This window comes from Podarcis erhardii (assembly GCF_964252035.2).
Source record: "Podarcis erhardii genome assembly, chromosome: 7".
Taxonomy (NCBI): Eukaryota; Metazoa; Chordata; class Lepidosauria; order Squamata; family Lacertidae; genus Podarcis; species Podarcis erhardii.
In genome coordinates, this window is record NC_138511.1 from 44,276,250 (window position 1) to 44,301,644 (window position 25,395).

A 25,395-nucleotide genomic window follows, 5' to 3' on the forward strand; every position below is an offset into this window, starting at 1 on the left:
GATAGATAGATAGATAGATAGATAGATAGATAGATAGATAGATAGATATATGCACATATATAAGGGGTTGAGTGGGAGCATTAAGACTCCAAGAAATCCTGTTCCCCAATACCATAACTTTGGATTCTCAGTGAGCAAGTCAGGCCTCTACACCTCTTCCCAGCTCCAGACCCAAGACTGCCAGATTCTGTTGTTCTCTTTCACACCTTCATGAAGTCAGAGGCTGAGATCTCCTACCGGAGTGACAGCTTTTTCTCTAGAAACTGAGAAGAGGCTTCCAGGTGTGCATATATATGCAACAACGTCCTGGATGAATAAAAAAGCAATAATCCAAACAGATAATTTCTTAGTCTTAAATATTTTTATTGCCATTCTCCTTTTTACAGTGTCTCCCAATTACAAGGAGTGTGATAGCAAAAATATGAAATAGCGTTTTGATAAAATAAAAATCACTGTTAGGCACTGTTACTTCATTTAGAAGTCTAAGAGATTGCCTATCACCCAATTTACTGCACTCTGTAGCTCATGGGGAAAAACAAGAGCAACAACAACTGTATATGCAAGACCACTGTGGTATTTATACATGTTTCTACATTTCCCAAGCTTGAATGGGCAGTTTCTTTGGAAAGCCAACTAAATTAATAAAAGGCCAAATGAAAGTGTAGAGTCTAGTTTTGTTTGACCTTGCCTGCGTTTTAGTTGATGAGTAATCTTTTCCACAATGGCAGTTCTAACCACATTAAAGCAAGCAGTCAAAGGCCCAGATACAAAAGAACGATGCTCCTTTCCTCTCCTCAATCTCAATATCCACCCCAACTTGGGTGGCTTTAAAAGAGAATTAGGCACATTCATGGAGGGCGCGGCTATCGACGACTACGAGCCAGGACGACTAGGCTCCCTATCCTTAGTCGGAGGCAGCGACGTTTCTGAATCCCAGTTGCTGGAGACCACAGGAGGGGAGCACGCTCTGGTGCTCGGGTCCCGCTTGCGGGTCTCCCTCAGGCAACTGGTCGGCCGTTGCGAGAGCTTGGATGCGGGACCAGATGGCCGGATCCAAGAGGCTCTTCCTTCGCTCTTAATTCCAGCTGGAATCGAGGACCTGCGCACCCGTAGCCCGAGGCGAAGGCTTTGCTCTGCAGCCGCGACTTATGCCGCACGCTCCTGGGAGCATCAAATATAACGACCGCGCAGGCAAGCGGGGCATGCGCAGAGCCATCCGGCTCGTCGGAGGCGTCCTCTCGGGCAGCGGCGCGCACGCGTCACGAAGAAGCGCCTCTGCTCTCTTTCGGGTCCTCCAGGTGGCTTCCGGTCCGTCGGCTTCTCTTGCCCGGGGTGCTACGGTTCTATTATGTCGCGACGGGCCTTGAGGAGGCTGAGGGGGGAGTCGCGGGGGCAGTCGCCTCTGGGAGGCCTCGATGTGGGAGGCGGCGGCGAGGAGGAGGAGGAGGAGGAAGAGGACGAAGAAGGTGGTGGGGGAGGCGAGGTGCCGTCGTTGTCGGGGGCTGGAGGCAGCAGGAGGCGGCCCCGGCAGGAGCCGGCGGGTCGGGTCACCAACCTCTTCGAGCTGGTGAGGGTCGGGTCTGCTGAGCTGCCGCCAGTGTGGCCCTGAAGCGGGAGGAGGCTTGGCATAATGGCTCAGGAAGAAGGAGAAGAAGAGGCAAAGGCCCGCCGCCCGCTTCAGCTTCCGCTGCTTTCCCGTAGTAGCTTGGCAGATGTTTCCAAGAAGCTCAGAGCAGGGCGTGATGGCAGGCAGCAGGCTTTTTATTTATCCTCCACGGTTGGAGTTGGAGGCAGTTTATGCTTCTGAATGCCAGCTGAGAGAGTTGCTGCTGAGCTCAGGTCCTACTTGCATGCTTCCTATAGGCCTCTGGATGGCCATCGTTAAAAGAGAAATGTTGGACTAGATGACCCTTTGGCCTGATCCAGCAGTTAAGCACTTCTTATGTTCTCCCTACCCCAGCAAATTGTATTCAGTTGAATACCCTCGCAGTATGTGGAGGTTCCACTGCTACCTGTCATAAAGGTAAAGGGACGCCTGACCATTAGGTCCAGTCATGGCCGACTCTGGGGTTGCGGCGCTCATCTCGCTTTATTGGCTGAGGGAGCCGGTGTACAGCTTCTGGGTCAAGTGGCCAGCATGACTAAGCCGCTTCTGGCAAACCAGAGCAGCGCATGGAAAAGCCGTTTACCTTCCCGCCATAGCGGTACCTGTTTATCTACTTGCACTTTGACGTGCTTTCGAACTGCTAGGTTGGCAGGAGCAGGGACCGAGCAACGGGAGCTCACCCCATCGCGGGGTCTGATCGGCAAGCCCTAGGCTCTGTGGTTTAACTCACAGTGCCACCCGCGCCCCTAGCTGTCATAGCAAATCAGAATTTCCTGACTGATCAGCCCTAAGGTCATGTAGTCCAGCATCCTGTTCCCCATAGTGACCAAGCAAATGCTTTTGGGAAGTTTAGAAGTAGGACCTGAAGGCAACAGTCCCCCTCCCCCCCCAAAAAAAATGACTTTGTATTGGGAAGCTCTATGTGCCATGAAGTTGTCTAATGTGCCATGAAGTTGCTTTCTTAAAGCAAGCTGAGCTATTGGCAAATATTGTGTGGTGACATGAAGTTAATTTCTCCATTGCATGAAATGCACTTTCCTGTGACTGCTGCTAGTCAGCTTTGTTTCCTGGCCCTGGATTCTAATATTATAAGGGAGAGAGAAAGAAATGGGCCCATTTAATCTCTTTTCTTCTCCTTCCCCCCGTTTTATAAACTTGGAAAGCCATCATATATAGAATCAGGCCATTGGTCTGTCTAGCCCAGTAATGTCTGAGTGATAGTGGCTCTCTGAAGCATCAAACCAGAGGGCTTTCCTGGCCCTGCTTTCTAAAGTGTGTTTTACAATAAATTGAACTTGTGGTTTTCTCTATCAAAGCATGACTTATCACCAGGCTGTGGTGTTTCCCTTTTATATGATAAGTGAAAGAATCCATACCTCTGCATTATTCTGCAATTCTGCAAAATAAAACAAACATAACCTGTGCTTTTATTTCACGGAATGATTAGGGAATGTGTCCTATTTGTTCAACTGGACTAATTTTTACCTGCACAGATAACCAATGAAGAAGCAGAGGATGATGTAGCATCTAAAGAGGACAAAGATGATTCCAGGCTGCAGGAGGAGGGTGACACAGGGAACAAAGAAGGTCTCAAGACTGACAGGCGGAGAGAAGGAGACGAGACAGAGCAACCGGACCAGATGGCAAGTACCCTGTAGGCAGCTGGGACAGTAACACACATAACTGTGCAAAAGAGTAGTGAGTGCCCCAGATGTATCCCTGGAAAAGGCAGGGTGCTCTTTCCTTGGGAAACCCTTATACATATAATGTGAGGCTGTATAGATTCTGCTTCCTGGACAGGAAGACTGCTGTGACATAAACTCCTGACAAACTTTACTTTCAGGAGTCAGATGTGCTACATGATTGCATCTAATTCCTAGGATAGCCACTATACAAATGTGTCCTGTGTGTTAGAATGTGTGAATCAAGAGATGATTTATTTAAAAAGAAATGCTGAAGTAATGCTGAAGTTTTTCTCAGGACTAGATCCCTTAGTTATGTTTCTGCTTCTGATTTGATGTTGCAATATATATATCTTAATTGTACCATTCACTTTTATTTTTAAAAGCCTATTTCAAATAACAAATCACGAAAGAAAAAGAAGAAAAGAAAGAATAAGAAGACTGCGTCTGGCGAGTCTCTGGTAAATATGAACTAGGTTTATGGGTTTAGCACCCAGAGGGGGATGCCAAGTGAGGCTGGCTAATGCATATAGGAAGGATAAGACAGGGCTAGATGAATCCCACCCTCCTGGCCCCCTTGGGATTTGAAATATTTATATACCCTTGTGTAGGATTGGCTCTTTAAAATGTGGGAACGTAATTCCAGCCCCAGTGAAAGCTGACCAGCTAGATGTAGTGAACAGAGACTAGATGTCATGACAGATACACAGCCACACCATATTAGTAGAAGAGGGTGAAGAAATTTGTGCTAGGACAAGTTAAAGCAGTATGTTTGGGTACGTGGAAGGCATTACAGACAGCTCCTTTATCAGCGGCTGAATCTCAGAATATTGCAGCTTTCCTTGTAAACTTTCATGTTTCTTAACAGTGCCCTGGAGATGAGGACGATGCAGAAGACATTGAAAGCATCCTTGTGAGGATTGAGAACTCCAGTGGGCCACCTTGCCAGAGCCAGAGCACAGTTATCACGGACCATCGGCCTTTGCTCTACATAGAGCACAGGTAAGAAGCCGAGTCCTACGAAGGCGTTTTCCTAACCTAGGGACACTTGGGACTGGGAGCAAGTTGACCAAGTGAAGTCTGTGGCTTGTGGAATGTTTGTGGGAGGAACCAAAATTCCTGCACAAAAGTACTTTTGCTTTAGAACGGAGGTGGCTAAGCTGCAGCCTTCCGTATGTTGCTGGCCTACTGCTCTCATCATCCCTGACCATTGGCCATGCTCAATGGTCACAAGTTTCCTCCTCTGCTTTAGAGAGTGTTGTTAGAGCTTTTGTTGCTTCCTTTTCTCCATTTGTTTTGCATTTAGACACCATTCACAGAAGTCCTTTATCTTCCTGATAAAGTCCCTGTTTTATACTGTCACATCCACATGTATTCTGTGTGCTGTGGAGGTTTTTGGAGCTTGGTCTTTATTTGCCAACAAAGTACCTTCAAGCATGCAGACTGTATGTCTTCCCCAAAGATGAATGGGGAAAACAATCAGGCTCAGTGAGCAACTCGTGTCTGGGAGTTGAGGCATGTTTTGCCACCTACCTTAGATTTTCCCAGTTGCTGCTTTGTAAACTATTAAAGAGATTGGAGAAGGATCTGGTTGCTGCTGTGGGGAGTAGGAGTCCATGCTAGATGGCAGCATGTTATAGCCAAGGTAGTACCCGTCAGATGTTGTGGACTGCAGCATCTCGATGAGTATTGGCCATACTATCTGGGGCTGATGGGAGTTGTGGTCTGCAGCATTTGGAGGGCACCATGTTGCATATTCTAGACTTAACGGCATGTCCTCCAGCCATACCAACCAGCACTTCTTGCACCTCCTGTGCTGCTGCTACAACAGTGTCTCCAAATCCTTGGCCTGTGAAGTTACACCTGGAAAGGGAGAGCTGAAGCAGCTCAGTAGATGTTCCGTGTGTGTGTGTGTGTGTGTGTTTATCCCTCCCAGAAAATAAGGCATGCCTCACAGGAAGCTCAATGCAAATACAATGAATTGTTGTCTTTTAAAATCATACATGTGTGGTTTATCCTCAAAAAGTGGTAGCGGTTGTGGTAGGCAATAATTGAACAATGGAACTTGAGCATCTCTTCTTCACCTACTCTGGTGGCTAAATTGTCTTGCCTCTTCCTATTTCAGCTTTTGCTTCTCCTCAGACTCCATGCACTTCTCAATAGTCCTCCCACTAGTCTTTGGTAAAACTTCTCAAAAGTCTGTGGAAAAACTGAACTTTTTAAAAAACAAACAAACATATTTTTATTAAGGATTTCTTGGTTTACAAAAGTTATGTGCAATGTCTCTTTTTTCCAGTTACATTTTCTACAGATCAGTTTCATTTGTTGAGACATTAGTGTAACATTAGGAAGAAAAGGGGGGAAGAGGTGGAGGGGGCATGATGAGTCGGGGTGGGATCAGGTGGCAATGCTTCTATTCTACTTAGTGTATGAAAAGCTGAACTTTTGAAGTAGCATGCGTTATGTAGAAGGGCAGATCAAATTACAAGCTTCCCTCAGTTTATTATTACTGCAGCATTTTACATGAATGACACACCATTTTCACTCTGACCATTGAAATGTCTTCCTTAAGCCCTCCTTTCACTTGGGGGGGGGGTAGTGGACCTCCTGCGTATTTCAAACCTTTCTCCACAACAGGGGTCAGAAATATATTTGGATCAAAACAGAGAGTTGCATTCTGAGAGGTTAGAATTCTGCACCGTATTTCAGAGAGTGCAACTGAATTCCATCCCTGTTTACAGTTGCTTGTAGGATTGCTGGCAGTTTAGTGGTGTGTTAGATGTCTTGCACTGTTTGATCAAGAGAGGGCAGTATTGGCACTTTCTGTTTCGAAGCTATTTTGTAGCAATACTGAAAGGGCAAGGAGTGGTGAGATGAAAATACAGTATTAAGCTGCCCTGCTTCTTGCTGTGTTTGTTTACTGTGGTCTTTATTGCTTCTGCCCTTTTAAATATAGCCTCTGCTCCTCCAGTAGTAGAGATAAGTGAAACACTCAGAAGAGGTATGGAAAGAAACGTAAGGCTAGGTAGGGTATTTCAGCAAAGGGGTTGCTGAATATACCTTTTGGGAAGGGCCTCTGCCATGTCTCCCTTCCTGTAAGCTTGAATCTGTCTCCCAGAACATCTTCATCAGGGATAGGAGAATTTGTGGCCCTCCAGATGTTGCTGAACTCCAACTTCCATCATCCATGACCATTGGCCAGCAATCTGGAGAGCCATGGGTTTCCTGTCCCTGACTTACGCCTAAGCAAACTGAAACAAATTGGTGTTTGTCACCCGGTTGCCTCTGGTTCCATCTCTGCTCCTTCTCTTGTTGCATAAGAAGAGCCCTCTTAGAACAGGCCAAAGGCCTATCTAGTTCTCAAAGTGGCGAATCAAATGCCCAGGGGAAGCCCAGAAGCAGGACCTGAGGACAACAGCGCTCTCCCCATCTGCTGCTGAATTTTAGATTGTAAGCTTCTCAGGGCACAGACCTGTTTCTTGTTCTTTGTATATAATTAATAGAAATAATTAATATAAATAAATAAATAGGTGGATTTGTATTACATTTTTTTCCCAGGAACTTGAATCCAGAAACAGAGCTGAAGAGATATTTTGGGGCCCGAGCAGTTCTTGGTGATCAGAGGTAAGTTCAAACTCTAGAAGTGTGAAGCATATGCTTAGTTAGGTCCTGTGGGAGACTAAAGCATCTGCCAGTTGTCTTATAAAAACATACTTTTTGCTTAAGCCTCTTAGGCTGAGGAACTTTGAATGCCTCTTGCTTAACACTCCACTTTTAGACTGTCTCTGAGACAAGGGATGTTGTGGAGATCTCAGACATCACAGAGTGCTGAAGACGAGGGAAATGGGACATCAGCACAATAGCTTCAGTGTTTCCTTAGAGATAGTGTCAGTTTTTAACCCTTTGTGCTAATCTAAACAATTGCTTTAAAGCCCAGCCTACAAGTGTGAGGTGCCTGGATGCGGACAAGTACTTGTAGGTCGTTCGGATGTGGTAGGAAAGAGGACATGGTGGTGACTTTGAACCATGATTATGCTTGCTGTTCAAGTGCAGGAAGCAGCCTATAATTTCTTCAGGAAGGCAGGGAGCCAACATAGATATCTGAAGGTTCAGGAGGCATGGTCCCAGTTCTGGTAGGCGCAAGCCAGTAGCGTGCTGCTGTCCTAAATACCTGTCCTGTTGAGCTTCTTTTCCCTCACCACCTTGCCATTCCCCAAGTATCAATCAGCTGAATTTACTGAGGCGCTACATATGACTCTCTGGTTTGTTTACAAAGAGCGCATGAGCAGCTTGCAGCTTCAGAGTTAAACAAATTTCCTCTCTGCGTGGGAGATCTTGTGGGTGTTTGCTTCGTTTTGGTGCATTTTGTAATTTTTTGTGCTGTGCTAGTAGTTGGTGCTTATAGTGCTGTTTGCTTCAGCAAGATAGCGGCAACTACTGGCAGAGCACAGCAAAGTGTAGAGCAACCTTCACTAACCTGGTGCCCTGGTTTGGACTGCAGTTCCCATCAGCCCCAGTCAGCAAACTTGTACTGACTGTGGCTGATGGAGGTTGTGGGAGACAACAGGTGGGGAAAGCCTGAAACAGAGAGAAATCTGCTAATGAAAAAGATGGCTTTCTAGTTATGTGGGAAGGAGATGATATCTGACCTTCCTAATTCTGAGAGACCAGGTTGCATTTTTTTTCTTCTCATGTTATTTGTATATCACAAAAATAGCATTAAAAAATTGCAGTAATATATATAATGTATGGTTCATTATTAGTGGCCGGTACCAGATTATATTTATGATACACAAGCAGGTAGCCACAGGAGGAAGCCAGGGTAGGTCAGTCACATGAAAGAGTCCTTTCATGGTAAAAGAATGCTCCAAATGAAGCCATCAGCCATGTGGACTAGAAGACCAATCTGGAAATTAGATAAGGGCTCAGGTAAATAAATGCCCCTTAAGACAGGGCTCATTGGAAATCTGGATAGGAGATGAAATGCTGAGCCATCATATGGAGCAGATTGAAAATTGCATTTTTTGTTCTGTTTTTAATGTTTTATTGTGGGGGGATTACTGTGTGTATTTTTATTGTTTTATTGGAATGTGGCCACCCTGAGATTGTTTGCATTAAAGAATGGGATAAAAATTTTATAAATAAAATAAATATCAAAAGTAATTTTCATCAGTATGTTCAGCTAAAATAACATTGTATTTTAATATTTTGTTGGAAGCCGCCCAGAGTGGCTAGGGAAACCCCTCCAGATGGGTGGGGTATAAATAATAATAAATAATAATTATTATTGTTATTATTTTATTTTGCCTGAGTGTCTCTGTTTGTTTGTGTATGTGTCTCTGTCTGTGTCACTGTGGTAAACCTTGTGGTATTCATTGGTCTTGCATTCAGTCTCCAAGTTCTATTTCTTCTGCAGGCCACGGCAGAGGCAGCGCCAGTATGTCCGCAGCACGTGGCTGACAGTGCCTAAGAACACTTGGCCACGCCATAGCAAAACAGGTGAGAGGCTTTCCCCGCTTCCCTCAGGTGCTCTGTGCACTCCCACTGGCTTAAACATCTGCATTGGGAACACATGCCTGGTTGCTGATTACATCTTCATAGATGTTATTTTAGTGCTATCTTCCCCTTCCACTTAGTTTCCTCCAGATGTTTTGGACTAGAACTCCCATCATTCCCAGCCAATTTGGGGCAGGCTGCTTTATTTTGTGTGTGAGGAAGTACATCTTCACATGTCAAGTAGCAGGACTGCATGTGCTGAGCTGACATGTAGGAGCAGTGTTTGTACAGTGGTGCCCCGCAAGACGAATGCCTCGCAAGACGAAAAACTCGCTAGACGAAAGAGTTTTCCGTTTTTTGAGGTGCTTTGCAAGACGAATTTCCCTATGGGCTTGCGAGTTCTTTCGAGTTTGTTTCCTTTTTCTTAAAGCCGCTAAGCCGTTAATAGCCGCTAATAGCCGTGCTTCGCAAGACGAAAAAACCGCAAGACGAAGAGACTCGCGGAACAGATTAATTTCGTCTTGCGAGGCACCACTGTATGTCACTCCACCCACCTTTCTCTTTCTGTGACCAAAAGGAGGTCTCTTCCTCTGTGCACAGTCTAGCTTTCTGGAAGATGTTGGAAAGGAAAATTTATCTCCTTACCCAAGTATCTATAACCCTGATTGCCCACACTTCTTTGCCTGTGTGCTTGCTTGGAATCTCAATTTGTTTTTAAGCCTAGAGAAAGCAAGAATCCTTGCTTTGGCGCAAGGGCAGGAAACCTTTGACCTTCCAGGTGTTGCTGAACTACCACTCCCATCAGCCCCAGAAAGCATGGCCAGTAGCCAGGAATGATGGGAGTTGTGGTTCAGCAACATCTATAGCAGCCTTCCTAAACCTTGGGTTCTTAGATGTTGTTGGACTCCAACTCCCCCTAGGGAGTCAACTAACAGAACTAGTTAAGTTGGGTTGGGCATGTTCCCTTAGGTGCTGTAAATATATTGCATCGTGCATTAACAGCCCTCTTTCTCTCCCTTTCCCATCCCCAATTCTGCCTAGGCATATCCATGGCGCTGCTAGAAACAAAGCGAGGGGTACAACACTTTGCATTTGAGCACCATCGTGAATACCAGCAGGTGCAGTTCAAGTTCTTGGATGCCGTGGAGTCCATGGATCCAAACAATCTGGTGGTAGGTTCTCAATCGGACAAGGCCCTGCTGTGATGATCAGAACCACTTGTAAGAATGGCAGCCATTTTTGCTGTTGCCAGTACCTGGTCTCTGAACATCCAGCAGTCTGCCAACCTGTATTGTATCAGGCGATCGTGTGTTGAACGTTTTACAAGAAGGACCCTCCTGTGTCAGAGCAATGGTCCAGGTAGCTCAGCATTCCATCTGTGGAATTGCTCTGACCCAAGGCTGGCAGTGGCCACTGTAGGAGGTTCACAAGCAGGGCAGGTATACTGTGATGTCCTTATACTCTAGTGGTCAGAGGCGGACAGCTGGAAAAAGTGGTTGCGGCCAGCGTGGGCAAGAAGTGCCATGTCTTGGGACCAAATGAGATGTTTCTTTGCTCACGTAGTTTGCCATGGTTTGCAGGGGCAGGGAGCCAAATCAGATTGTATCCCTTTGCCCCATAGCCACAGTCATGATCATAATTTCTCCTCTCCATGCACAACCTGATGGGGAGATTCCTTTGGTATTCCCCATCAGCAAACAGAATAATTGAATTGTAGGCATGGGTGGGTGAGCGATTCTGGTTGTGAATGTGACAGGGGGAAATGGTTAAGAAGGCTCCTTCCCCTTCTGTTTTTAAACTCAAACACAGCAGAAAACAAACTGCATGACAAGTGTCTTGTCTAGTTTGGTCTTCGGAGTACAGGACAATGAGTTTGTTATTACATGGAGATATATGACAAAAAATGGCAAACCCTGCTGCATTCTGGGTTCTAGTCCTTCACGGTACATAGCATAGTCACAGATCCTGCATCCTTTTGCCCAGATCTTATGCACAATGTTTGCCCATGTTTGTAAGATTTGGACTGAAGGGTTCAGTGACTAAAGAGACCCTTGATGGTGGTGGGTTTCTAAAGCATTATCTGCTGCCATGTTTTTGTGTCTTGGAATATTTTGCTACTAGTGACTGATGTTTTCACTTAATCCTTTTCCAAAAGCAAGCTATATTGGTAGCATCACAACAGCCTGAGGCAGTGAATTCCAAAGGCTGACTCTATTTTGTGGGAGGGTAGCTGGAAGTTCCTCCTTTGTATCTCTCTTTCTGAAAATTCAAAAATCACTTTGGGGATTGCGATATAATTATGTTCGTTGACGCTTTGGTCTGTACTCCTGGTCCTGTGGGGAATCATAGAGTTGAAATGAAAGCCCAAGGGTCATCTAGTCCAGCCCTCTGCAATGCAGGAATCTCAGCTAAAGCATTCATGACAGATGGTCATCCAACCTCTCCATTGAAGGAGAGTCCACACCTCCCAAGGGAGTCTGCTCCACTGTCAAACAGCTCTTACTGTCAGAAAGTTCTTGGTGGTGTTTAGTCTCAATCTGCTTTCTTGTAACTTGAAGTCATTGGTTCGGGAAGAGGCAGTCTGTTCTGTTACTCTATGGAGCAGAAATCTGATGTGGAACAAGGCTCTCCTGCAGTGCAGAGGTTGCCCTGCCTGTCATAAAGGAACTTGATTTCCACATTGGGCTTGCAGCCATTGTTGTTGACCTTGATGAACTCATCCATAAAGCAAGCCCCTGGCTGAGGACGCCCCTCCTGTCTGGGACAGAAGGTGGGGGTGAGCAAGGAGAGCGCTGAGTGGATTCTAACAAGCAAGATTTGAATAGGCAGCTGTGCTATTTTTAAACTTCTTTTTCCAGATTTGAAGAAAGGAGTGCCTAATTTCTCTTGGTACTTTAGCAGAACAGGCTCTGCTTTGAGGCTTTACTGACCATATCCTGGTGAATTAAGTTGGGCAACAACTTTGATGGTACACACAAAGCAGGCAAATCATTCTTGCCCTAATATTAGCATAATCAGGACATTGAGCTTGGAGAGCCCCCAGCCTCCCCCCCTTCCCCTTCCCCGATGAGGGCAAACACGGCTATTTGAAACTTCACTGTTCTGTTTTTTAGATAGAAGACCCTTTGTCTGGGGAAGACTCACGCTTTGCACTCTCACCACTCATTGCTTGGGCATGGGATCTGTGCTTGATGGGCGTCTTTGGCTTGGGGAAAAACAGAAGGCAGCAGCTAGAAGCTGCAGCTTTGCAAATTCAGATGACACTCAGTTGTCGCAATGCAAGCCTTGGCACAGTGGGTCATGGTCAGACCAAATGTCTGCTGAGTTCAGCATTCTGTGGCCTACAAGTGGTCAGACAGATACCCCACAACTAGAGCTGGGTGGTCCTGTTATTTCCCAGCTAATTGTGATCGGGATAGGGGTGGGTTGAGGTTGCGATTTGCAGGCATCAAAGCTTATGCTGTGTGCAGCCCCTTAGGCATGGTACGACCCTGTTCTGTCCTGTCCCACCAGCATGTGCCACCCCCACACCACACTGCAGCTACCTTTGCTTCCTTCAGCTCCAAGGGGTTAGGCCCTTGTTGACCAATTGACTAGTCAAGATGTCCTAGTGTAACTCCTCAGGTCATCAACTGCCTCACAGTACAAGTTCTGAAATTAGTTGTCTCGTATGCATATGGTGGTGCCTAATCAGGCTGACTGAAAACTTTGTAGTGATCCTGGTCAGCCCCTCCCCACCCCCACCCCGGAGATCCCTCTCTAATCTTAGATCTGTTTTCTTGCACCATTCACAGTTGATGGGCTTGGGAGTTCATTCAAGGTGAAGTGCAGCCCATTGCAATTTCACTTAATACACCACTTCGGAGCAATCAAAGAACTGAATGTTTCACATCTTGGAGTAATTGTTTGTTCCCTAGCCTGTTATTATGTAGCCGGCTGTTTTCATGAAAAGTCATCCTCCGGATCAATAAAATATGAAGAGAAGGAAATGGCCATGTCACAGATTTCAAAATGCTTGCTTCATCTGTCTGCTTTCAGCTTTTGCTCCAGATGAACCCTTCGCATGTAGACTCACTCTTACAGCTCAGTGACGTCTGTCGGATGCAGGAGGACCAGGAGATGGCCAGAGACCTTGTCGGTAAGAAGCTGAGGGCAGCCAGAGTAGAAGCTGGGAGGGCTGTGCTGTGTTGCTTGAGCTACTCCTGAAATTATGGTTCTCCCCAAAACGGAGGAGGGAGTCTAGAAGGATGCATGTGTTCTAAAGAGGGCCATGCCTTACAGAATAGGGGATTGTGGGAGCCATATGTGTCACCAGCTAGTAATCCAGAGCATTGCTCTTCACTCCCTGGGATGCAACTGTTTCATAGGACACCTGGATTAGGAAGCACCTTCCAATTCCTCTTTAGAGTCAGACTTGAAGGGAACAGGGCCTTCTCATTTGTGGCACCTCATCTATGAAGTCCCCTTTCAGTTCATCATGTTCCCACTCTAGCCATTTCGATAACAGTAGAATACTAATTTTAGTAGTTCTAGCATTTAGTGGAATCTGGGTTTAATGCTGATTTGACAGAAATGGGTTAATATTTTAACAACAACAAAAACTCCAAAGATGAGTGGTGTCTCCTGCCTCCAGGACAGGGGTAACCAATATAGCGTCCTCCAGATGTTATTGATCCACAACTCCCAGCATCACCAATGGTCAGAGATGATGGAAGTTGCAGCCTACAACATCCAGGTGGCATCATGTTAGCTACCCCTGCTCTGGTGCTACAGGAGGGAACACACACACCAATTTCCTAGGTAGCTTGGACCAGAGTGGGATTGCTTTTGCGGCTACCTCTGCCTGACCTTTTTGCTGCCACCTAAACATGATACCCACAACAGCAAAAACCAACACTAAAACTTGCTTACTGTGTGTTATTAAATCTGTATTGCATAGTTTGTTTACATTGCATAGGGTATATATTAGATTTCTGTTCTAATACTTCAAATGCATTTGCATCACTCAGGCAGCTTGCAACAGTTCAAATCACAGTATCATTAAAAATCTACAATATTGTTATGTCGGTGCTAGAAATGGAGGAAGGCCTGTCCACCACAGCTGAATACCAGTTGCAGAAAATCACAGAAGTGGGGACTGCTCTTGTACTTGAGCCCTGCTTGCTGATTTCCCATAGGCTGGCCCTGTGAGAATAGGATGCTGGACTAGATGGGCCATCGGTCTGATCCGGCAGGCTCTTCTTAAGTTATTATGATCTAAGGCAGCATGCAAGTTGGTAGGGAGGTGGTATCCTGCTTTAAGCCTTATGGGCTTAAAGTATTAAAATTTAATACCTCGCCTTGTTTTTGAAGAATATAATCAGTACATGAAAGGCTACAGAAGATGACTCAGCCATGCCCCACTCTTGGTGCCTCTTTTGCAGAAAGAGCCCTTTACACCCTGGAATGCGCCTTTCACCCAATGTTCAGCCTCACCAGTGGGACCTGCAGACTGGACTACCGGAGGCCAGAGAACAGGTAAGAGTCCCATTGACAGTGCCAAATGGGAGTTTGCTTGCTCAGTCAGGACTTCTCACTCTAAAGATAGATGACTTCTTTGCACAAGCCAGGAAAGGAGTTGAACCAGAATGTGCTGCCCTTCATGGCTGATCAAGCCTGTTTATGCCCTTTTTCATGCCCAGACTGAATTGTTGTTGTTATATTGTTAATCATTAATCTTTGCTTTTTTGTTGTGCCTCTCAGAGCCTTCTATCTGGCTCTGTTCAAGCATATGATTTTCCTAGAGAGGAGAGGTTGTCCTCGCACCGCCCTGGAGTTCTGCAAACTTATTCTGAGGTAACTACTGGTTCTTATAAGGCAGCTTTAGGCCTCTGGTCTGTCTTTTAGACTGGGTGGGAGGACTGAACAGCACACCCGTCTCCCACCTCTACCCTGAGCAGGTGTGTGTTTACATACTGAGCCCTTAATTTCTCCAAAAGTTTTTAAGGGGGCAGTTAACTCCCTTATGTAGACATGGAGAAGGGTTGATTAATTTGCTGGTTGGTCTTGACTATTGCTGGTTGGTTTTGCAATAGATTCACATGGTTTTTAATCTCCCCACCCTTGCATTCCACCCCCATCTCCAAAGCCTTGATCCAGAGAATGACCCGCTGTGCATACTGCTGATAATTGATTTGCTGTCGCTACGAGCAAGAGAGTACGCCTTCCTGACACGCATGTTTCAGGAGTGGGAGGTGAGTTGCTAGTGGGTGGCCCTGGCAGGAAGTGTGCTGAGAACGGAAGAGTCTGGCTGAGTTGCCAGAAGGTCACCCCACCACCTGCGGAAGAATTAGGTGTGAGTCACTCTGGCCACAGCCTGTGGTGCTTCCAATTCCTCTGAAGCTGGTCGTAACTGCAGCCTGTTCATGAGCAACTCTTATAATGCAATTTACCACTAGAGTTACTGTTGACTTTCCGTGTTTGGTTTTATGGACTGTTAATGTGTTTCATTTAATTGGTAATTTTCTTTGTGGCCCCATTTAGGGTCAAAAAATGGGATACAAGTTTTTTAAAAAATCAGCTCAGCTGTCAAGCAGATACTTACATAGCTTCTCTTCCTCTTCTCTCCCCCCCTTCCCGCCCCCCACCTTTAGGGTCATCGGAACCTGTCTCAACTCCCAAACTTTGCCTTCTCGGTCCCTCTGGCATATTTCTTTCTGAGCCAGCAGGAAGACCTCCCAGAGTCGGAGATCAACCAAGCCCACGAAAGAGCTGCCAGCCTCATTCAGCAGTCACTGGTCATGTTCCCGGGTGGTGAGTCTGTCTGTGTAAAATGTTCAAAGATGGGTGTACAGAAGGCTGCAGCTGTGAATAAAGCCCTTCATATTCCCTCAGCAGTGGTGGCTCCGGGAGGGCAGTAATGCTAAATCTCAGAGGGGGGTTGGGTTGCTTTAATCAAGATTTCCCGTGACTGGTCGTCTCCTCTTTGTCCACACTTTCCCTTCAAGACACTGTCACGCTTTAGCCAGGAGCAGCACATGGGTCCTGCCTTTCATCATGCTGTGACTGCCTGGTCCCTGGGAGGGGCCTGCCCAGTTTCCCCTTCCAGCCGCAGGCTCCAAAGGGATATAAGGTCTGCCAAGAGAGCCTTGCATGGCTGAGCAGTGAATGTCTTCTGCTCCAAACAAAGGGAGTCCAGTTTAGGCTGCTGACCCATGACAAGGCACACCCTCTCTGCTCCTTCACAGCGACTTCAAACAAAACCCCTTAATAATTAGGGGCCAGAAAAAGTTCTGTTGTGTGGTTTTAATGGCACCTCACTCCTTGCAAGTCCATTTCATTCAGAACTTTTTTCTGTGGTGGGAAGAATAAAAAAACAAGAGGCAGAGCAATATTGTGACCCATTTTGAGTACCCGTGCAGCAGCATTTGTGGCGGTTGGAGGTCTTTCCCTCTCATTTCTTTCTCTTCATGCCTCTTCCAGTTCTTATGCCTTTGTTGGATCGCTGTAGTGTGCAGCCAGATTCCACAGTAGCATCCCATGCATTCTTTGGACTGGACGCCCAGTTGAGGTAAGGAGTGTGTGAAAATGCTCTTTGCAGTCCAAGAACATGCAAGTCTTACAGGAATGGAGTGAGGCGTTTTGTGGTGTCAGCAGCTGAATCTTCTTATGGAGTACTAGCAAGATTGGAGGGAGGTTTTTCAGAATACCAAGGGAAGCATCAGAACCAGAGGATTGCATGTCAGCAACGTGAGGTCAAACTGAGAATCGGTTGCTGACATGGATGCTCGTGTTGTCAGTTTCTGGGGCCAATGGCAGTCAGCATCTCTACAGCAAAGAGGCTGGGCAAGTTTCTGGTTCAAGACTGTCTGGTCTGTTGTTGCTACAGTGTCGGAGGGGCAGGTCACAGTCTATGGAATGGACATAAGGATGACCTCTGCCTCTGACCCTTTCCCCCAGGACAAGGGCAGAATAAAAGTGTGATGTGTTGTGCCCTGCTAAAAGTGAAAATGCCTTATTGGGTGGCTCTGCTCCGCTGTCTTCATCAGCCTTGATGCCTAGTAGTGGAACTGAGGCCTTCTGCTCTCGTTTCTCTTCCTGTGAGGAGTTGCCCTCAGCAAGTCTACCTCTAAGGCAGCAAAGTGCTTTAAGCTGCCATGTTTAAAGGTGTCTCATTTTCCCTCTGCAGTTCGCCCCCTGTGCTGAACCAGCTGCTTGCCCTCTATCTTGGGAGGACCCATTCCCTCTGGAAGGACCCGGCTGTCATGGCCTGGCTCGAAACAAACGTGCATGAGGTGTTGCGGATGGTGGATGCCAAGAACCCAGTGTTGGAGGAGGCTGAGCAGAAGTGAGTCTCTGCACCTGCTCCAGGCTGATGGTGGGCAGAATTCATTCCCGCTCTGGCTCCAAGCATTCCCTGCCATATTCTGCTGACTCCTGCACCCTGTGACCCTCCTGTTGAGAGAAGAGAGCGTTCAACAGCTGGGGGGGGGGGAGAGACATAGCTGGGCAGTGGGCTGTTCTTGGTGCCTTCTTAGATGTGCCAGCTAATTTGAGGGTGGTCGGGAAAGAAACCTTTTTGAAGCTATCAAGAACTGCTAACTGGGCTGACTGAATGCAGCTACTTTTGGGGGATTCTGGCAATCTGTGATCAGCCCTGGGTGCCAATATGTTTCTGCAGAGGAGGCCTTTGCTTACGTGTGGCTGGGAAAGAGAGCTCCGAGGGATGCATATAGCAAATTGGAGCCACTTCTCTGAAATATTTTTGGCCCTTAGGCGAAAGGCAAGGTACCAGAACGCTCCCAGGAATGTCTACCGCCATGTGATCCTCTCGGAGATAAGGGAAGCCACAGCAGCATTGCCTCCGGTGAGAGAATGGATGGGGCAGGGGCATAGCTGCACCTCACAAACCTTTTTTGGGGGGGAGCATATCCTGTCGGTATCTCTTGCTTCTTCTGATTCTGCTCAATATGGCCTTTCTGGGCTCCCATATCACAGTTCTTTGGGCATAAGGAGGTGGCTGGCATTGAACTGCCAATGGCCCATCCTGCAGTGTTGTTAGCTGGAGAGCAGAGCCTTCCCCCAGCACTGTTGCCTGATACCATTTAATGGGAATGTCTGTGACCTTCTGCATGGCAAGTGTGCACTGTGCCTCTCGTCAGTATAGGAAGCTTAACAGCTCTGCTGCCAGGTGGACCCCTCCCACCCACAAGAGGCCTTGCTAGCCATCCCAGGGCTGCACCTGCCACCACCTTGAGAGCAGCCATATTTCTTCTTTCACAGGTCTCCCAGCTTGTACAAAGTTCCCTTCTCCTTTTGTCTCATATTTCTAGATTGTAAGCCTACAGGCAGGAACCCTTTTTTTTGTTTTGATTGTTTGTTTGTTTGTGCAGCACCTAGTGCATATTTGGCACTTTATAAGTAATCCAGTAGGAAGCATCAAAGGGAGGGAAGCGAAGCAGGGCCACTCCATCGGCTCTGCCCAGAGATCAGCTACATCAGGCACCTCTCCCTGAACTGTTTCCACTCAAGCTTGCCATTGTGGGAACAAATATTTTAATTTTAAGAAGGCATGCCTGAATTTGCTTCTCTTTTCCCTTTGGGGACATGTATTTTAGATCGTAAGCCTACTGACAAGGATTGTCTTGTTAGTTCTGTAAGAGCCTGTAGGAGCCTATTTGCTGAAAAGCAGGGTAAAAAAATGCTACAACTAAATACAAAGATGGTGATGAGTTCTGACCTGGATTCAATTTCCCTCCCTCTCTCAAGGAAGTGACCTCCCAGCCGATAATGGGGTTTGACCCCCTGCCACCTCTGGACTCCATTGTTTCGTACACAAGGCCAGAAAGGTACCACCTGTTGCTGCTTCCCGCATACCTCCATCCAGTTCAGTAGCTTGGATATTTACTTAGGTCTGTGTCAGCCTGGGGTAGACAAAAAACCCCAGAAAGGACCAGAAGTGGTCCAGTTCTCTGAATCTTTTAGACATGCATTGTGTTTACGAGTTTTTATACAGGCAGTGGAAGCTGGTCCATTAGGGCAAATGGGGCACTGCTCCACCAATCTCAGTCTTCCCTGAAGGCCCTGCTTCCCTCAGTAATCTTCCCCCATTTACTTACAACCAGTCCAGCAGGTATTACTGCCTGTCAGCTTCTTCCTCCTCAGCCTCAATGCTGCCCTTGTAGAACTCAGCAAGAAGAAGGATGAGGACAAAACTAGAAAGTTAGAATTAGTTGGCTCCACCTCTCACTTAACTCTGGCTCCTCTTGGTCTCCCTGCTTTCTAGTCCCAATGGACACCAGTCAGCTGCCTTATTCCAGGCCAGCCTACCTGCCCATCGTGCTCATTATTGTCTTCTCTGAGTAGCAGAGTTGCTCTGGGGAATCAGGTAGAGAATGTTCTTTCCCATCGCCTCCTATTGGAGATAACAGGGATGGAACCTGGGATCTTTTGCCTGCAGAGTAAATGCTTTGCTCATAAGCTGTGGTCCATCTCTTCCTCAGTGCATCAAAGACCCACCCACCCTTCCCCATGTCACTTTGTTCTTCCCACGCAGTGGGCCAAATATTTATTCTTTTTACATTGCCTTTTGTATCCCATCGTTCCTCCAAGCAGTTCAGAGGACATAAAATCTGCCCCTTGCACCTGTGATTGGTCAAAGTTTACCCAGTGAGTTTCATAGTTGAGTGGGGATTGGAACCAGAGTCTTAGCTTAGTCCAGCACTAAGATCTGTTACACCAGACTGTCTTTCTGGATAGTAGTCCAAAATTGCACGCTCCCTGGATCATGAAGTGCCATGACATGCCCTCTCTCCTAGGAAAGAGGAGGAGGTCCATTTGTGACCAGACTTTCTCTTTTTTTTCCAGGGCAACCCATCCAGCCAATGAAAGCACTTTATCTCTCTTCTTTCGCTCACTCTTGCCAAACTTCAACTTGCAGGTATGTTGAGTGTGAAATGACTGGCCAAGGTAAGGCAGATATGCAGGTGGTTGCATGCTTCTGAGTACTAGGTGCTGGGAACGGCAGGAGGGGAGAGTGCTCTTGCACTTGGGTCCTGCCTGCAGGTTTCCCATAATGGGCACCAAGTTGGCAACTGTGAGAACAGGAGGCTGGACTAGATGGCCCCCCTTTTGCTTCATCCAACTCTCATCAGCCCCATCTAGTGTGCTTCTACAATCCAGTCGGCTAGGTTCTCCCCCCAAGAAGACTGGAGTGTCCAGGCCTTCCTCCCTAAGTGTATAAGGAGCAGAAGAGATGGAGAATTTGCAGCAAAGAGACTGAGATGAGCTTCTTTCTAGCATTTCTTCTGAGGACCCCAAAGACTGGGCTGGTTCTCCTTCAGTGCCCAGCACCTCTTCCAGTCAAACTGCCTTGTATAATTCCTTGCCCTGTGCTGTGTTTCAGGGAGAAGTCAGAGCCGGTGGAGAGGAAGAGCCGGGTGCAGGACAGAATCTGAACCAAGGTGTGAACAGACTGATGGCAGCCATGCGGGACATGCTGGCAAATATCCAGTTCCAGGAGCCACCACGGGATGACAACCCCGAGGGGGATGGGGGAGAGTGGGACTAGGCCCTTGCACCCCAGAACTTCCTTTCTGCCCCTTCTGTAACTTCCCTTGCCACAAAATAAACAATCATAAGCCAGAGGGGTAGAGTGTCTCTGTGCCTTAAACATGCACACACCAGAAAAAAGGGCATGGTTATCATCTTGGCACAACTGATAGGGCAGAAATGGCCCTTTGCTCTGAAAGCTGCACACTGTTGCTTTCATGAGATCCAGGTTTCGCTAACATGCAACTGTCCTGCCTAAGGAGAGGAGCTGCAAGCAGTAGGCTGGGGAGGCACACATGCCCCCATTTCAATTCCTTTCACAGATAGATTTATTGTGTCACTTGCCTTCCTTTTCTTAGTGGCTCCTGCCAGTGAAACCACATAGGCTAGAGCACCAGCCTTCAACTATTGGATCAAGACCCACTAACAGGTCATGGCCTGATCCAAGGTGGGATAGTGCAACAGTAGCAGCAACACCACCATATAACTATGTGGGGGGGGATGTGTTACCAAATGCATGTTCTGGTTAAAGACGAATCCTGGATTTAGAAAGGTTGAAGACCATGGGGCTAGTGTTTTAAAGTCGCTTGGAGGTGTTCTGCTAATCAGAAAGGCTCTTTAGTGCAATTCAGATATGCTTTGTGAGAGGGAGGATATAGAAATTCTGTGTCAGTGACTTGCTCTATCAAAGTAAGCAAGATATAGAAGATCTGTGTCTCCTCATGTTGTTATTCAAAGTTTAAAAATAGCTGCCTGGAGCAAACTTGATGTTGGGGGAGGATGTGTTTAAACTTTTTCACTCCCTGACCTTTTTCATGAACGTATTGTCCACTCCAGAGCTGTTATTAGTTCCTTTGGGAAAAGACGGGTACCCAGATTGTAGCTGTCTTGTTTCCCCACTACATGACACCCCAAGTTTATTAATAAGTGTATTTGTCAGGGGGAAGGAGAGGATTGTGAAAATGGGGACGGGGTAGGCCTTCCTCAAGCACTGTGCCCTTGATCCAATGTGTCCTCATGCCTGCTCTTAACATGCTTTTGGGACATCTGCTGACATCTTTTGTCATTTGGCTCTTTCTGGGCACCTGTGCTTGTGGCCTGTGGGATTGGCAGAAGGGATGTTAGCACCCTAGTCTCTTACTCTGTTCCTGCCTTTAAAGTGTACATCACAAATCAGCTGGATAATGCAATTTACACGAGCAGGAGTGGCTGCCATGCTCTGAGTTTGACCAAATAATACAAGATTCTACTGAAAATAATGAGGATAAAGTTGTTGCTGCTGCTGCTGCTGTTGCCACCACCCTCAGAGAATGTCCACAGACTTGCCTTGGAGCTTAATCAGTGTGAGCCCCTCAATATTTTCCTGCAGCAGAGTGGGTGACTGGCAGCCCCCTCTAGTGGGTGCAAACCCCAAGTCTCTTCTTTCTTCAAGGGACCAGCACCCACAGTCCCACCCAAACCTTACTCTGGAGCTATTCTGCATTATTTCTGCTCCCCTAGTAGTTGTAGCAGAAGCAAAAGTGTCTGCTGCATTCTGACTGAGTTCTGCTGTGGCAACCAAACCTTCCAGCAGGCTGGCCTCTGAACTGGGCATGCTTGACTATTGGCCCTGGCTTTGCAGCCTCGGATCAGACGCCTCCTGAGCAGGAGAGGCAGGGGCTGGGACTGTGTTTTGCCTGCCTCTCTTGGCATCAAGGCAAACATAGTGCATCTGCTACTCTCTTCACACTTTGAAGTGCTGCCTCTGGCTTGACTCTCAAAGGCCTCATTGATAAAGCTGTAAATAGAACTCTTGGCCGGTTGCTGGTTTAGAGGCATAAAGACATCCGCCAAAAAGAGAATGGTTATAAAACGTATTTTCTCTCCCGGCTCAGCCACCAGGCTCTGCTCCCAGCCAGGCAACCCCATGCCAGTGTTTTAGGGCTGCACCGAGTAGTTGATTAGCTGATTAAAAACCTTTTGATTGACTGAAAACACGGCACCTGATTAATTAGGCAAAGTATTTTTTTTAATGTTAATTATTCATGATAAAGATACTTCTTTTCATTGCAGACATTCAGAGGTTGGTTTTCAGTATGACTCATTCCGGAGTGCCTGGCAGATACCCTCTCTATTTAAAAGCCCATCAAGCCCCTGCTATGAATAGTGACTTCAGGAGGGGGGGCTGACACTGGAAGGGCGAGAGCAATGAAATGACTCTAACTGGCAGCTGCAGCCTCTTTGGTTTGGGGAAGAATTGGGATCAGAATCCTCTTCCATCAACATTTCATTTGGCTTGGCCTTTTGAGGGCTGATAGAGGAGGTTAGCTTGGACTGTTTAATTGGAACTTGGGAGCTGGTCTAGTGTGCCACTGCTTTGTTAGTGTGTATAGGGGGAGGTGAGTTACAGAGCAGGCCATGTTTATGGGGATATAGTGTCTGTACAGTTTCCAAAGGGCAGGACAACATCCTCACGCCTCAACCAACTGAACCCATGGGAGTCCAAGGGCCTGCTTAAATTGCAGCTGTTTCTTACACACACACACCACATGCCTGGTGAGGGATTCTTGCAAAGACTGAAAACAAGAAGTGGAAGGAGCATAAAACCTCCCATGTCTTTATTCTACTCCTCCGCCTTGCACAGGACTGGAGTAGTTTGGTTAGTGCTACAGCTTGATCCAGATGATTGCGCTCACATTTTCAGAGGGACAGTGACTGTTGCTGCTGCTTTGTCCCTGTGTGCTCTGCTTCAACCTGGGATCATTTTCATGTATGCTGGGCAGCAGCTCTCTCTGGAAGAATACCAGCTTGTCAGGGGAGAATATCAACTGGGACTGTGATACAGGGGTGAAAGTGTTAAACCCCCTTCCCCGTGTGCTGCAATCCTGATCCTCATTCTCGGTGACCCTGATTATAAAAGTAAAAGCAAGACCTCTTCAGTGTTCACCATGCATTTAATGTCTGCAGCTGGTTCTCTGAATTAGCATCTTAAGAACATCACCACATACTTTGGGCAGGCTAAAAATGCTTCTGCCCTAATTCAAAACCCAGAGTCTTTAAAGGAAACTACCCCGCTCACCCTGGAATGCTGCGGCTTCTCTCCAGTACGAAGTGGTTAGCAGAATAGGGGTCAGCATGAGCTGGGATCTCTCTGGAAATGGGGTGTTAGAGCAGATGGGACATTCATCTGAGCCAGCAGGAGTATATGATTGCTTGCTTACTTCCCCACCCTTTACTCTAAAGTCCATGGGCAAGTTGAAACACTTCAAAATGGCAGATACACTCTAAGGATCAGCTTGTCTATTAATTGCCCACAAAATATGAAATGACTTCAAGTTATTCTCAAGCCATTTTTACATGAAAGCATGTGTTTTGCATGAATAGGTAAAAAATGGAGTTTGTTGTCCAAGTAGTTCCCACCTGGTTTCTGTTTTCCCATCATGGGGGCTGTCACAAGGGTTTGCCTGTTCTTGTACCCAAAGTTCACCCATATTTATTAAAGAGGAAAACCTGCCCCATACCTTAGGAATATAAGAAGAGTCTACTGGAATGGCTCATCTTATCAGCAACCTGTTCTCACCCTGGCTATCCAGATACCAGGGGTGGGAGTGGGGAGTGGGGAGTAAAGGTAAAGGACCCCTGGATAGTTAAGTCCAGTCAAAGGCAACTATGGGGTTGTGGTACTCATCTCGCTTTCCAGGAGCTGGGACAGAGCAACGGGAACTCACCCCATCGCGAGGATTCAAACCACCGACCTTCTGACCGGCAAGCCCAAGAGGCTCAGTGGTTTAGACCACTGCACCACCCACGTCCCTGCCAGAGGGAAACCCACAAGCAGGACCTGAGTTCAACAGTCTCAGGTCCCTGGTGGTTCCCTGTGAGTGGTATTCAGAGGCCTACCACCTCCAAGATGGGAGGTAACACACAGCCATCATGACTAGTAGCCATAGATAGTCTTATCCTCCATGAACTTGTCTAGCTCTCAGGGCCATCCCCGGATGTTTTGCCACCAGAGGCAAAAGAGAAAACACTGCCCTGTCACCACCTCTTCCTCTGTTGCCCACCCACTGCTGTGCACCCACATGGCGTCACATGTCTGCCTACTGCCACCTGCCAGCCACTGGGCAGTACACAGGCACACAGAGGAAGAGGCTGACAAGTGCAGGGAAAGCTCCATGGAGTAAATCGGCCGCTCTCCCAGCTTTCTGGAACCTGCCACCCTGAGGGAACTGCCTCACCTCATGGGTGGGCCAGCCCTGCTAACTCCAGGTTGGTGGCCATCATTACATCTTGCGATAGCCCTTGTATCTACAGGTGAAGGGTGGTATGCAAATTTAGTACTAAATAAATACATAAATAAATAAATACAGCAAATTCCAGACTTTAACCACAGTAAGCGCTGGGTGGATAAGTATTTTCTTTGTCTGCATGGAATCCTCCAACACTGAGCTTTGTTCAATGGACCGGTATTATAAGAAAAGGAGAAATACTTCTCTCTATCAACATTCTCCACCCCTAACAATTTTAAACGCTTCTCTTCTGTCCTCCCTTACTCGCCTTGTGTCTAAACTAAAAACCTCCAACTGTTGTAAAGGTAACTGGAAAAAAATGATCTTGAACATAGTCACTGATTTTGTTTTGAGCAAATGAAATAAATATGACCCCTTTAGGGTCATAAATTCTCTGTCTTGCAAAACAAAGAGCCCATCTTTTCCTAGCGAGGAGAAGCAGGCCCCTCTTCATGATGTACCACGCTGCTTTGAATTACGTAGGCAGTATCTTGTGAAATCAGCCAGTGAAACATGCAATGCTCTCTCCACAGAGTGAGTTGTTTGTGTCTCGCACGGCATGTCACGTAAATAGTTGCATAAGAAGTCACACTTGTATGTCAGACTGTGCTGCTTACAGGGCGAGCTTGACTGCCTTTTGCATGCTCTGCCCTACTAGGAATTGCTAACCCAGAGCTGGGGGAAACGGGACCAAGGCAAGGAAGTATTAGCATGCACAAATGTTGTAGTGTCATGGAAATGTGATGCTTGTGCATCGTCTAATAGGTGAAATGAAGAAAGTTCTGAAATGGAACTTATTTGTGCTGAGTCAGAG

General features: G+C 47.0%; 1 protein-coding gene across 1 annotated transcript; it reads left to right on the forward strand.

Moving 5' to 3' along the window:
* Positions 1 to 1,288: 1,288 nt before the first annotated feature.
* On the forward strand, positions 1,289 to 20,408 carry TCF25 (TCF25 ribosome quality control complex subunit). The gene is made up of 18 exons (XM_081872274.1): positions 1,289 to 1,567; positions 3,100 to 3,249; positions 3,675 to 3,749; positions 4,157 to 4,290; positions 6,847 to 6,912; positions 8,705 to 8,787; positions 9,826 to 9,956; positions 12,823 to 12,922; positions 14,208 to 14,301; positions 14,527 to 14,619; positions 14,912 to 15,017; positions 15,417 to 15,576; positions 16,246 to 16,333; positions 16,952 to 17,110; positions 17,539 to 17,629; positions 18,532 to 18,611; positions 19,630 to 19,702; positions 20,168 to 20,408. The coding sequence occupies exons 1-18, from the start codon at positions 1,349 to 1,351 to the stop codon at positions 20,330 to 20,332; spliced, it is 2,067 nt and encodes a 688-aa protein (XP_081728400.1). The 5' UTR covers positions 1,289 to 1,348; the 3' UTR covers positions 20,333 to 20,408.
* Positions 20,409 to 25,395: the final 4,987 nt, after the last annotated feature.

Excerpts from the sequence above, each read along its gene's own strand:
- TCF25 (XM_081872274.1), top strand. The coding sequence starts at position 1,349 with ATGTCGCGACGGGCCTTGAGGAGGCTGAGGGGGGAGTCGCGGGGGCAG. Across the intron at positions 14,302-14,526 it reads TACCGGAGGCCAGAGAACAG|AGCCTTCTATCTGGCTCTGT; the intron begins GTAAGAGTCCCA and ends TGTGCCTCTCAG. Across the intron at positions 15,577-16,245 it reads ACTGGTCATGTTCCCGGGTG|TTCTTATGCCTTTGTTGGAT; the intron begins GTGAGTCTGTCT and ends TGCCTCTTCCAG.